This window comes from Coenobita brevimanus, chromosome 24, assembly GCF_032717465.1.
Source record: "Coenobita brevimanus isolate Jiangsu-jjx chromosome 24, ASM3271746v2, whole genome shotgun sequence".
Taxonomy (NCBI): domain Eukaryota; kingdom Metazoa; phylum Arthropoda; class Malacostraca; order Decapoda; family Coenobitidae; genus Coenobita; species Coenobita brevimanus.
This window is the reverse complement of record NC_136977.1, coordinates 52,719,111-52,734,160: the sequence shown is the minus strand read 5'-3', so window position 1 is coordinate 52,734,160 and position 15,050 is coordinate 52,719,111. Positions and strand designations below refer to the sequence as shown.

Here is a 15,050-nt window from a genome sequence, read left to right as displayed (position 1 = left end):
CCACTGCTTCAACAACATCCACGTTGGAAGATCCAATATTGGCTTCAGTCTCACTGCCCACCACTTTGCAGGTGCCATTCTCTTGCTCAACACGCCCTCTTCTTTACTCCTATTGACTCTTCCACGTCGCGATGCAGGTCATGTGGTAGACAAGAGCACTGTTGCTTATTTCATCCAGCGCAAACACTGTCAAAAAAGGTACCTTGATTAAAATGATAATTACACTGAAAGGCACTTGATGTAAAGTTTCATTCTATCAGCTAAAATATCACTGCAGGCAAGTGTCACTTTCCTGTAGTATCGTAGCCCAGCAAGGACCATGAATCAACACCAGCAATTGTCTGTATATCAGTTTTGTTTCTCTCTCTCTCTCTCTCTCTCTCTCTCTCTCTCTCTCTCTCTCTCTCTGTGTGTGTGTGTGTGTGTGTTTATATATATATATATATATATATATATATATATATATATATATATATATATATGAGAGTGTGTGTGTGTGCGCGCTCTAAGATGTGTGTGTGTGTGTGTGTGTGTGTGTGTGTGTGTGTGCGCGAGCTAAGATGTGTATGTGTGTGTGTGTGTGTGTGTGTGTGTGTGTAAGCATTGTTTATGTTGTGCCGGATTAACTAATTCCATTGTTAAGTGGTAAAATAAATTATGATTATGCTTTACCACATATACTGTACATTCTCTTAAGTTTTCCTGGGTGTACTAAGTATTTGGTGTGGGCCAGTACTTCGTTTGTCCTATCCAACTGGTGTACGAGTATTTACTATCCTTAAGCACCAAATCGCCAGCCCCCCTGCCTCCCACCGTCTGCATCGTCCTAAAGTTCCCCTAACTGCTCTTTCTCCCTCACCACTGCTGGCTTGAAACGTGAGTCGACCAACTCAGGGTTGACATTCACTGAGATGAGACTGAAAGCGCTGACTGTAACTGGTGGAGCGTCCTTGATGAACACGAGAAAGACATCTGGTGTCAGGACAGAACAGGGAAGATCGCCACTGCTGATACCTTGAAGGAACAGTTGCTTCTACAACAAAACCTGCGGAACAACCTGAGAGCAAACTTGAGAGAAAGTCGTAGGAAAAGGAAAAGAAGCTGTAGGAGAGCAGACTGAAAATTAAAGATTGTGCCAGACCCAGTCGAAGGCCTTTCATTGTATAGAGCAGTAACTTTACTTGAAATCCCAAGAAGAGGATGACAAACAATTGATATGAAAGGATTCCCACTAAAGCGTCCCCGATGAAATTCATAGTGGTGACGAGAAGGTTATGAGATTATTTTTCTTCAAACTCTTCCCGTTGAGGATAGAAACAATTGTACTAGGGTTTATTTTTACGTATTTACTGTAGATAATTTTGTACTGTCCCTAACCACGATGTGCTGCATATGTATTTGCTACGCGACTTGTGGCGTGCTGGTGACTAGCGTTGAGATATAGCTGGAAGGTGATGATAAGGGGCTGGCTGGCTGTTTCCCTTCTATCTTTAATTTATTCTTGCAATTTCCAAACTTCCTAAACTATTTATTTAGGATCAATAGTAGTGAGGGCGTATATTGAGGAGATATCTAACCTCTCTCCATCTAAATATCTCTGCTTAAGCTCAGTAACCTCCTCTAGACGTAACAAGAACAAGGTACAAAATATCCTACTGAAGGGAATGAGTGGGCTGAGGGGGATTTGTTTACTTAGGATGCATCTGGAAGGGGATAATGAGGGACTGACTGACTGATTCCTCTTGGCAGTACCAGCCACACTTTTAACTGCTTCATTCTGGTGGCTCTTTGCTGTTTGTTTGTGCCATCTCCATGCGATTTTATATGGGTTAAGGAGAGAGAGAGAGAGAGACCATATCTAACCCCCGAAAACTATCTCCTGTAACTTCGTCTGGTTGTGGTTAAGAATAAAGATAATAACAGTGTTGCGATTAAACCATTTCAGTACGATTACCTCATTCATATATCATTCTTGCTCCTTGCACACGAGTATATTTTGCGTAAGAGATTTTTGGGGGGCTAGGGTGAAAGATTTGGGGGTCTAGGGTGAGAGATTTGGTGGGCTAGGGTGAGAGGTTTGGGGGCTAGGGTGAGAGATTTGGTGGGCTAGGGTGAGAGGTTTGGGGGCTAGAGTGAGAGATTTGGTGGGCTAGGGTGAGATACATTTCTGACTCCTCTCCTGGACTAACAATCGTCTAGAGTCAGAAATAATAAGATCCTCGTACTGAGGAGATAAAAATGACACTTGAAAACCCAAAAATTTGTTACAAAATGATTAAGATGTAGGGATGGAAAAGGCCAAAACAGGAGATGAATTAATTACAAAAACAAGAGGGGGAGACTCAAGCAACTACATTCCACACTGTACTCACACAACGCCTGTAGCTGGTGGAATGTTATCGTGGACGTTGAACTCTGAATTTCCTCCCCTCCCAGATGCCCTCTTGTTTTTGTGCTTTATAACAATGTCCTTTTGTTCGTTGTTTGATAATGCCGAGACACTTGTATAATATAGGTTAATGGGAACCTGTGCTGTGATGGCATGAATATAGTTTGAGGGGGAATTTCTGTAGATAGGCTGTTGAATTAGAGATATAAATATTGCATGAGAATCTGACACATATACATACTTTCGACAGTAGTTGATACGGGTAAATACAGTTAATAATACCTAAAATGCAGCCAGTGAATCAGCAGTAGAGTCGAGCTTGGTGATTTTGAAGCAAACTACCAGAATGACTGCCCTGCGGATGTAGAAAACTCGGAGGAAGTAAGGTTTCTAAAGAGGCTGCGTTTCTCTTTCTTTCTTGTCTATTGCCATTTTGGACTCAACAGTCAGGGGTAACTCAAGCCGGACTCCCTGTGGTACTCGTCATTCGTCGCCCTCCCATTCCTGTCCACAGTGTCATGATTTGTGTCGTGTTTCATAATCAGTTCCTCCATCACAATAACGGCTGGGAATGTCCTGGCTCCGTCCTCAGTACAAGATAAATGGTTTCGGTAAAGACACTAGTACAACCTTTTTACAGGATGAGTTATTGATGGGTTTCCAGTCTCACCAGGAAGTACTGATGGGTTGTTGTGTTCCCAGTCTCACCAGGAAGTAATGATGAATTGCTGTGTTCTCATTCTCACCAGGACGCACTAATGTGTTGATAAGCAGAGTTGTATATCCGATTACAGTGTGTCTACGGATATGGAGCTGATTAAGAATAGTCATTAAAGTTACCAAACGACAGTGTTTAGCCTGCGTACTTAGAGCAAACAAGTAATTTATAGGTATGAAGAGCAAACTGTAAACTTGTTCAGCTACGTGTTGCTACCTTTCTCAAATACTAAACACAGTATACGCAGACAACTCGTTACTGGTACACATGACTGTGACCCTGATCTTGTGATGCAACAGTAAACTTGATATGAGGACGCTTTGTTTCCAGAGGCTTTTCATCTGCTATCTTTGCTTAAATCACCAAGGTAAATAAAGTTCACAATGATGCGATATACAGTTTTCTTACACAGAATCAGTCTTGGTGCATTTTAAAAACGTTGTGGGTTGTCATCACATAGAATAACAGGTTTAAACTTTGAACAATGAGGACTGCATTCGTTTGCTCAGAGAGGATAAGGCAGTTTCTAAGTGGATCATCTGGTTCTCTTTTGACTCCGAGAAGTCGTGCCTCCTTAGCGAATGGCTACCAACAATCGCAATATATATGCACAAATGAACTCTGCATACTTGATATTTTACTTGCTAATTATGTGAAGGTGATAATGCTTTATAACTAAGCAGGCCCTCGCTGTCGGACCTATTGTCTATTACAGACGCCATAATTGCAGAGGGGTGCTCCGCCACTCTTGTATTGCCCCACTGACGAGTGCAGGTGCCTTGCTCAGACATTCAATACAACTAGGGCATGGAGGGATGTGTCAGATGCTCTTGGCTGGCAATAGGTGATCAGTAAACCACACCCACTCTTAGAGCTAATAGCATTATGGACCACATTCGTTAGTAGCACCATAACTAGCTCCGAAGATGTCCATTCAGCTAGTTATTATCATTATTATTCCTGCTACGGTTATTGGTTGTACCCGGCCGCAGAATACTGACTACAGATATAAACTGGAAGACAAGGCAAACTACTTTATGATGGTTTTGTTGGTCATACTGTTTGAATGTATTGTGCTGTATTCTGAACCATACCACCAGCCTAATTCGTAACGTCTTAAACAAAGGTGTTATATAATATATAACACCTTTGTTTTGCTGTATTGTGTAATATATTATATTACACAATACAGCAAAACGTAATCTCGCCAGTGTTTACATGCATACCAGTAACTGTATATTTATAGATAACATACCGTTCAAAAAATATATAATACACGGTTTTCCATTACTTTTTGAAGATACTCACGGGATAATATTTATATATATTATTATGCTTATTTTATCCAACATAAAAACTATGACAGCAGTGGTTTATTTGCCCAGCATAATAACCGTGGGTCACAGCTGTGTTTAACCAACACATCAGAACCATGATGTGCAACAGTGATTACGGTATTTCATCTTACACACAGCAGCCATAGTACAAAATAGTTATTACCTATTGTTCAAGATAATTGGAATAGTTTGTAACAAAAATAAGCAGTGTTCACAGAGACTGCTTGAACTACTGTATGTTATTTCCGGCGTCATATTACTAACACTGGTTACTTAAACACGTTTTATCATAAGCAAACATTGTCTCATTTAATGCTGGTAAAGCCAAATATGGATATTTTACTAATGGACAGAGATATTGCCTGATTCCTATATTACCTTCAGTGCTACTAATATTCTTGTCTCTAAAAGTATTGAAATTCTCGGTGTTTCACTTAACAGTGCCCTCAGTTGGAACTGTCATGTTAGATCACTTGCTAAAACCGCCTCAAAGAAACTTGGATTATTGTACAGAATCAGTAACCTCTTCACTGACGGGCAGATAGCTATAACTTTTAAATCATGTGCGCTCTCAGGTGGAATATCGTTCACCTTTGTGGAATGGATGTGGAGAGGTTTCACTAAAACAACTGGACAAAATTCAGAACAAAGCTGTTGGAATTATTAATAACCCTGCTATTACAAATAAACTACCTCCTCTACAAGTAAGAAGGAATGTTGCCTCCCTTGCATTATTTCACAGATACTTTTATGGGAAATGTCCAGACGAAGTTGCAGCCATTGTGCCACCTCTCCACTCCTTCCCCCGCGCTACACCGGTATCTGGTAGCGCTCATGACTGGAATGTCACACAGCCACATTGCAGAACTTCTGCCTATCAGAATTCTCTTCTTCCCCGAATTGCAACTCTTTGGAACTCGCTTCCCCGGAATTGTTTCCCTCGAAACCTCAACCTACGGCTGTTCAAATCCAACTGTTACAGATTGTTTATAAATGGAGGACACCAATGATCTGGTGTAGGGATGAGTTTTTTATTCATTTGTTTTTCCTTCCTCTGTTCTGTTATCTAGAAAAAAAGCAAAATGTCAGACATTACACACAGTAAATTCGATGCATAATCGGTCATATCAAGAATAATCATTACGTAATAATGGTGTTACCATATAATTTAGTTATAATTTAGCTACAACTGATGCTGAGAATGGATACAGAGACCTAAAAAATGCCACATCCCAACGTCAGGCAGACACAGGCCAACGAATCGGAGAGTCCGAAGGGGGGGGGGGGCTTGCCGTCCCCCCAGGACTAGGATGCTTCTTGTGGTGTACTGATGGCTTTGAAAGAAATTATGATAAAAGCTATTCGAATCCTAGCACTATTAAGAGAGTATTCTCCTGAATGTGTGAGGGTAAACTGATTTGTTTTCGGTTTGCTTTGATACATACGGTAGGTTATCCATTACTCACCAGCAGTTTTCATAATAAATCTGAACATGAAATTTTAGCACACACATGAATTATTTTTACGTGTACTCATATAATCGTGTACTGTGTGTATTTAATGATAAGTATTTGGAGATCAGGGCAGTTTCGAGCAATATGTATGTGCAAACTCCTTCCTCTCCCTCAGTGACATTCCTTCCCTGACGCTAGCAGGCAGAGGTGTATCCGCATCTGTACATTGTTAAGTGTGGTGCCAGGCGTGTATCTGTGCTCGTGATTGCTGCTGGTGATGAGTGTGTGGTGATGAATATGGCTGGAGCGATTATCAGCCTGTTGCCCTCAACCCGTGCCTGAAATGTTTTAGGGTAGTTGTGCCGCAGGCTGGGGTGTATGAATATCAGCCATGTATAGGCTGAAGGGTGTAGGTGAAAGATTGGACCCCTGTGGAACTCCGTTAGGGAAGTTTCGTGTACGTGATGACTTGTCCTGAAGCGTTTTGACAAGACAACATTTGGTATTGTCCTCCATGTTTGTGTTGTAGGCGGTTTCTGTTGGGAGGTGGCATCAAAGGCTTTATTAATGTCTGTTGTTAGCAGTGTACACATCGTGCGGGTCTCGCAGAGTTAATGCTGTCAGGTGTGTTGTGTTAGGTTGATTAGTATAGTGTCTGTGAAGTTTAGTGCTTTAAAACCATGTTTTGAGGAAGAATGGGAGAAAATGATGAAGTGTGACTTGTTTTAAGACTTAGATGTTCAGATATTTTGGATGGCACGTAAAGTGGTGTTATGGGTGTGTATGAAGCAGGGCGTGCTTGGGCCTTGATTAGTCTGAAGTAGAGTGATGTCCATGAAAAGTGATTGTAAATTTTTCAGGGAAACGAGTTTACAGGACTGCTTTCATTAGTGCTGCTTGATGTTGAGGCAAGGCCATGTGTGTATCAATATTAAGTTCTAGAATTTTAGGGTGTCATTCCAGTGGATGGGATTGGTTAAAGAGGGAGATTATTTTGAGGGTACTAGCACATAAGCCCAATTCCAGCTACACCCCCCTAGGGATCATCTCCTCCACCCACCTATGTTCTCCCATTGACCTCGTTTCATTCCATTAACCCATTTTCCTCCCTGGACGTATCTTTTCCCCTTGAACACATTTCTCTCCATTGCTTCAGGAAAGACTTAGTGGAGAGGTTGGCTATTGCCTTGAGTAACCCCTGTCATGGATGGGCTTCTCACAGACCAAATGCAGTGGTATACGGGGAGCAAAATTCTTCCTAACAAGCATGGGATTAATTTCAAGGATAATAGTAAAATCCAAGACAGTTTTTCTGGTCCAGGTAGTGTTGGTCCACTTGGTTACTCCGCGACAGGATCGATGTCACTGGTGGCTGGATAGACACCTCGCATCGACAGCACCCATGCCCACTGTCCGTCCACTTCTGACATTCGGGGAAACACCACATGAAGCCCTCTTTTCACCGCTTTGAACTGCAGATAGAAAAGTGACGGATAGATAGATATAATAGCAGTAGTAGTAGTAGTAGTTTCAGGCCAAAGCTAGTCTTCTCCAGTCCACTTCCTCCTCTCAGGGGATAGTGAGGGCACTGGGGGACGTCTGTATGACCGGGCCCGCCACCACGTGAAGACATCCCTCTCCTGCAGCCGAGTGATTAGACAACATGAAGTGTTATAAGCGTTCACTACCAGGATGTCTGATGTCTTACTCTTGTTTTTCTCATACACACACACACACACACACACACACACACACACACACACACACACACACACACACACACACCTGAGATTCTAACAAAGGTGTCTTCGATTCGACCCTACTTCTTTAAAAACATCGCTCTCCGGCTCAGTGGTAACGCTCTCGCTTAGCATCTGCTAAGACGGGGGTTCGCACCTTGGGCGAAAAATTTCACTGACGAAAGGGATGGTCATTGTCCTCCTTGAGCAAGAGGATGGGTGTGTGCGTGTGTGAAGGTCAAGGCTTTGCCCTTAGATCGGACTATATGAGCTCTCAGCTCGCGTCCGGGAGGGTAAAATGCTGATGATCACAACCATCACGTGATGCTGACCGACCCGGTGAATTACACACACACACACACACACCGACAAAAGCTATATCGCCTTGCCTTGCTAAAAGCGGACGATAAAAATATACGGCGACTGGCATTCGGTCGTCTTTGATCAAATCCTCACCAAAAGTAATGGAAAATACTAATTATTTTCCTTATTAATTGCAAAATCCAAACATAGTATTGTTCAGCAAGTACTTAACATTACGTCAAAGCTATTTTCACACGATATTTACCCATTTCTAAACACGAATTATTATGATACTACGAAAAATATCAATGTCAATATTTTAAACTTCCTCTCAGCCCCAAACTCGCAAATGGTCAATCATTCAAACGTGGGAAGGAAACAAGTGGGCGAGAACACTGCAGCCAGAGTTTGTTCCCCAGGTCAGCGAGTGGGGGGGGGGGTGAAGTAAGGCAGCCTCTAATAGTGCAATTTTGTGGAAATAGTGAACGTGCAAATATGACCTATACCTTTACGTAATCCATATTAAGAAATGATATGACGATGTGAAACAAACGTCAAAATTAACTAAAATCTCTTAATGTCAAAATACTTTTTTTAAAAAATGCAACACTGAACTTTCTTTTTTTAAGTAATACATTTGCTTTGTCATCCTTTAAATCAAGTCTTACCAAACCTGATTGACGTCTGAACTGTGTGTGTGTGTGTGTGTGTGTGTGTGTGTGTGTGTGTGTGTGTGTGTGTGTGTGTGTGTGTGTGTGTTTTCCACACACCTACACATCAGGTGCAACTTTATAAAGAGTGTCATTTCTCTATCTATCTACCTGTTTATGTGACAATGTATATGTATCCATTTAGAGTGTATATGTATACATATGTCTCCCTGTATATGTATATATGGATAGCATATATATGTGCATGTAGCGTATGTATATGTATGCACATCTGTACACATACCCATATCTTTATACATGCGTCCCTATCCTGTACATACAGTACATACAGTGCCTGAATATATACATGTATGTATAGATATATACGTATAAGTATGTGTGCATATGTGCCTCTCTCTGCATATGTATGTACAGTCGTGGCCATAAATAATCACCTATACTCCTGTACCCCATGCCTCAGACTGGCTCCTTTATGCGCGGCAAGTCACACTGGAGTAAGAGGGAGAGGCCAGAGAGAGAAGGGAAGGTGGGTGGGGGGACGAATGATGGTGCTTGGGTGGAGTGAGGGAGGGGAGGGAGGGTAGGCAGGGGAGGGAGAATGAAATGCGAAGTTGTGGCCACATAATTGTCTATTTTCTTTCATTCAGGGCATCATATAAAGGAGTTACTATTCGGTAGATAAAGCTGCATTACACCTTGTATAGCGGCGTCAGATAACAAGCTTTAGATAGGTGGTGATATCAAGGACTGGCTCGTGAGAGAAGTATACTGACGTGACATCAAACATTTGTGCGGAGCCAGATATTTGTGTTTATCCGTGTATTTTGACTTCAGACGCAGAATGGAATCTGGATGGCTTTGACTTCCGTAATGTTTGTGTAAGAAACGTCCTCTACCCTTACATGTAATTAATTTTTGGAACTAAATATTATATGCAACCTTTGACATGGCTGTGTCCACAGTAAATATGATCACCCTCGCGGTATACACTCCCTTTATACACTCACCCTCATGTAAATTCAGTAATTATTTAATGACATCTCTATATGAAAAGGCTATTTAAAATAAATGTGTATAAAAGGTAAATAAATTTGATGTCTGTGCTCATGAGTGGATAGAGTACCGGTAACTCTCATTACCTGTTAGAGGGAAAATGAAACAATATCCTTCCCAAACTCCCAAAGTATATCTGTGTCAATGTTTACCGACACTGGTCAGGCCAAAGAAACCAGGAAAGCCTTAGTAAGTAGTCCAGTGGCCTCATGCCTTAAAAACCTCATGCAGGCGTCGCGGCACAGGGAAAACAATGTTGTTGATGGTTACCTGGTTTCGTCTGAACAGCACCCACTCGTCTTTGGTGTGCTGGAGGAGGCGGACCCGTGTCCTCTCGTTCTCTGGCTTCCACGCGTAAGGTGACCAGATTTATTGGAGCTAAAAGCGGGACATTGTCACGTGTGTGTGTATATATATATATAAATAGAGAGAGAGAGAGAGAGAGAGAGAGAGAGAGAGAGAGAGAGAGAGAGAGAGACGCTGACTTAAATGCGAGTGACAGCGACGGCTGCCACGCAACACCTCACCCTGAGGCTGCTAATTAAACACCAATGTCTCAAACGAACTCCAATGACCAATATACAGTACGGTACGGTGAATGGGCCGACCAAAGTTACCAGTTAGTATTACAGATTTTATATTAACAATTCGGTATTTCATTTGGTTTGGATTAGGCATAATTTTACTAATTCATCATAATTTCATAAAAGAAGGTTATATTATATCAAATGTAATAGTAATTTTCTAACAGTGGGATATTTTAGATAATTTGCACAAAAAAGCAGGACGTTTTACTCACAATTAAAAAGCGGGACAGATGCAAAAAAAAAAAAAAAAAAAAAAAAAAGCGAGACTGTCCCGCCTTAAGGCGGGCCTATGGTCGCCTTATCCACGTGTTGACAATCTGGCCCAACTCAGTCTCGATGGCTCTGCACTAATAATTGATCTGTCACGTCAGTATACTTCTCTCACGAACCAGTCCTTGATATCACCACCTATCTAAAGCCTGTTATCTGACGTCGCTATACAAGGTGTAATGCAGCTTTATCTAACGAATAGTAATTCCTTTATATGATGCCCTGAATGAAAGAAAATAGACAATTATGTGGCCACAACTTCGCATTTCATTCTCCCTCCCCTGCCTACCCTCCCTCCCCTCCCTCACTCCACCCAAGCACCATCATTCGTCCCCCCACCCACCTTCCCTTCTCTCTCTGGCCTCTCCCTCTCAGCCCCTCTTACTCCAGTGTGACTTGCCGCGCATAAAGGAGCCAGTCTGAGGCATGGGGTACAGGAGTATAGGTGATTATTTATGGCCACGACTGTACATATGTGTGTGTTATTATATCCCATTGCTCATTCCTAAACTTGTAATGCTAGTTACTACAACTTTGTACCATGTATGTGTCATTGTATCTCTGTGTTCAATACTGTGCTTATACTCTTAATTACTTCTATATCTTTTATGCCATATATGTGTAATGTAACACTTTGCTCTCACGCACCCCTCCCTGCTTGCCCTTCAGCGACAGTGTTCCCCAGAGTGTTGGGGCTTGTACTGAGTGGTATATAAAGAACCTCAGTAAAAAATAAACGATGGTGTCTGGTTTCATTATGTAATAATGCCGTGCACCTCTCGGCGTTACCCAGCATATGGGCCCATGGGGTACTGTGGGCTATAATATCGATCCTCTTTTTGGTCGAACAATTATGACTCCTATACCATATTACCTGTGGCTTATTGGGTTTTCGAAGGTACAGTCATTAAGGTACAAAAGTAATTGCTCTTCACCTCGTTGTTTTTCGACAGGAGGTGAGTTGATATTCGTGTCCCTAAAAGTACTTCCACACATCCCTTGACGTCACCCGGCAGTGAGGGAACGGCTCATTTTTAAGAATTTTTAGTGAGGCCGCACAAGGGAAGTGGGTAACTGTGCTTATTTTAGGCATTTTTTGGTAAGGTCATGTAAGGAAATCAAGTAACTCAGCTCATTTTAAGCATTTTTGGTGAAGCTGCAGAAGGGAAGTGGGTAATTTTGCTCATTTTAGGGATTTCTGGTAAGGCCGCATAAAAGCAGTGAGTTGGGGCTTCACACTGAGCCCTAATCGGACACAGAGTCGTATTCCAAGTGGCTGAAGATTGCGTTACACCTCTTACGTAGCGACATTTAGAGAGAGAGAGAGAGAGAGAGAGTACAAATACCTGTAGAGCACCCTGATATCCCAGCATTGAGATGTGCGTGAACAATATGGGTACTGCAGATGGCCGAACAGATCCCAACACCAGCACATCACCTGGAGGCCACGTCAGCACTATAGCGTACACGGTGCCTTCCTTCTGAGTGTACCTGCAATGGAAGGTACGTTAAGAGTCGACGGTACAAAGGAGCACAAAGGAAAGCAAACAACAACAGATCTATTAGTTCTTTAAGGGGCGTTTGTTATAGCGTGGGTTATAACTATATTGAATGACCGTCACGTGTCAGATGTAGTCAGATTGGTGGGTTGATTCGACTATACCCTTTTTACTCTAACGTGGCCTAAAATTGCCATCTGTCCACCTTGAATGCTAAGTTGTAACAAGGGATTAACACTAGAATATGCTGCTAGTCACGAAGAAGGGCCATATAAAGGATATAAAGCCGTAGTACTGTCTTTTTCTGCCACTGAGCTACCGGAAAGAGGCTGTAAAAGAACGAAAATCTGAATCTAGTTAAAGTAAAAAAATTATGATCTATGACTTAATGACAAAGGATAAAAAGGCCATAACTCGAAGGTCAGGTGTCGTCAGATTGGTGTCTTGATTTGACTAGTAACGAAGGAGACTCATACGTACCTAAGGCCCATTGAATTTCCAGCAGCAGCGACTATTTATGTTATAAGCATGGTCCAGTTCCGCCACGTGATAAAAAAAATACTGTAGTTGACATACGAGATTTCTCAACATTTCTTACAGCTACATATTCGCTTGTAGGGTACTTATAATATTTCTGATATCGACATAGTTTGCATCCACAGCACACAAAGGGTATATGAGTTTAATGTGCAAAATAAACCTGCAAAATATACAGTATGTTATGAGAAGCTGGACATGACACACTATCACCCATATATATCTTAGGAGCAGACGGACATTGCAAACCCTCACTCATTACACATTCTAGGAGAGGAAGCACATTACTCCATAAATTTTCATATTTGTTTCAGAGTAAACTTGTAATGAAAGATATGTCAGGAGCAGAAGGCCATTGCACCGTCTCGCACATACATACTTTCGTCTAGTTGCTTTAATATCTTGTGTTTCTAAAGTCTCTGAATCTATCCTAAACAGGCAGATTTTGACGCAATTTTCCTTCCATAACCTTCTTTCTGACCGCCAGTACGAGTTTCGCCAGGGACGCTTCACTGGCGAACTCTCTCTTAGCTATTTGTTCAGCTGATTCTTAGTTATCCTTCTTTCAGGACTGGCGAAACGGTTGGCACTGTACTTGTAACGTCAAAAGCTTTCGACCGCATCTGGCACAGTTTTTTAATTTCATATTGTTCCCTTGCTGTTTCTGTTCTTCCATCTGCGCCTTAATCTCAAGCTTCCTTTTTGGTCGTTCTGTAGCTGCTGTTGTAGACAGCTACGGTTTCTTTTCCAAATCTGTCAGCAGTGTCCTCAGGGTTCTGTCCTGTCACCAACCTTCTTCCTTCTATTCGTCTATGATCTGAACTGCACACCTAACCCTATTCACTCGTATGCTGACGACTCCACCCTTCACATATCCGCCCGCTACTCTCAGCATCCATCACAGTAGTTACTTAAGCATTCACAGGATGGGGCTATGGCACATATAATTTATGATCTGGCCATCATTTCTGATTCGGGTAAAAAATAATATTGTTTTTATCATCATCATCATCAGCATCAGCAGGTGAGGAGTAGCAACTTCCAGACAGCCCAAATTTACCCAGTCCAATGGGCCACGCTTCCATGCATTCATCATTCAAGCCCCCAGAATCCTGGCTCTATCGGATACGCCAAAAACATTCACTGCGTTCTGTGGCTTCACATAAACATATCCGACTGAGTCAATCCGGACGCTGCTACGTTAAAAAGGGGTGCCAAATGCCTGATCATGCACTTCTCCTCACAACATTCATCCAGCCAGCTCGACCTCTTGTCAGTTTCCTAGCCTCATTGACTTCCAAACCTCTCTTCCTCACACACTCGTCCACCATATCCCTCCGCCTTCTCCTTGGCCTACCTCGCCTCCTTCCTCCTTTAAATGCGCTCAGATATACCTTTTTCACCACTCTATTGTTATCCATTCTCTCCACATGACCATACCATCTCAGTACACTCCCTTCGATTCTGGTGTCCACCGACTTCCTCACTCCTGTCCACCCTCTGTACTTCTCATACATTCCTTAGCAGTCCCATCTCCACTGCTTTTACTCTTGACTTTTCATTTTCATGCCACACCGTAGTCTCACATCCATATGTTAAAGTTGGCACTAACACTTTTTCATGTAAGCCTCGTGCAGCTGCAACACTCAAGCTTATGTTTCTTATCAAGACCTTCATTGCACCAGCTACTTTTCTTCCTTGGGTCACTCTACTTTCCACTTCTTTTGCATATTTTCCTCTCTTTTCTATCACTGTACCCACGTATTTGAACTCTCTCACCAATTCCAGTCTTTCTCCATTCATTGTAACGTCACACTGGGAGTCATCTTCTCTCTCAATAACCATCACTTTACTCTGTTCTACATTTACTTTCAAGGCACGACGCTCACACACATCAGCATAACTCTGCACTAGCCTACCAAGTTCTTGTCCGGTACTTGCAAGCAGTTCTGCATCATCAGCATACAACAAATTTGAGATATTCTATCCATCACCATTCATTACCAACGCCATCCCTCTCTCCATTACTCGTATTTTTACTTCTCTTATCACCCCATCCATATGTATATTGAACAACCATGGGGACATCACACAACCTTGTCGCACGCCCACACCGATCGTGAACCATTCACTTAGATGCCCATTAACCCTGACACATGCTTCACTACCATAATATTCTTGACAGCACCTTGCAGCTTACCATCTACATCGTACATGCGCAAAACTTTCCACAATCCTTCCTTGTCCACTTTGTTGTATGCTTTTTCCAGATCCATGAATGCCATAAACACCTTATGACCCTTCTCACAAGCCTACAGTACTCTGCTATCTGTCTCACTGCACATATTTGATCCACACGTCCTCTGCCACTCCTAAAGCCACCCTCTTCGTCACTCATTAGGACTTCTGATATCTTTCCTACTTTCTCCATAATAATTCTACCATATACCTCCCCTATCACACTTAATAAACTTATACCACGATAATTCTTGC

At 42.2% G+C, this 15,050-nt stretch overlaps 1 protein-coding gene across 1 annotated transcript in view; it reads right to left on the bottom strand.

The window, feature by feature from the left end:
- Positions 1 to 7,238: 7,238 nt before the first annotated feature.
- LOC145393382 (alpha-L-fucosidase-like) overlaps positions 7,239 to 15,050 on the bottom strand; it is a gene marked incomplete at its 5' end in the record, with an annotated part of 30,679 nt that continues 22,867 nt past the window's right edge. The window contains 2 exons of the mRNA XM_080267479.1: positions 7,239 to 7,370; positions 11,868 to 12,012. Coding sequence (XP_080123605.1) covers positions 7,239 to 7,370; positions 11,868 to 12,012 — 277 coding nt within the window. The remainder of the gene's footprint in view (positions 7,371 to 11,867; positions 12,013 to 15,050) is intronic.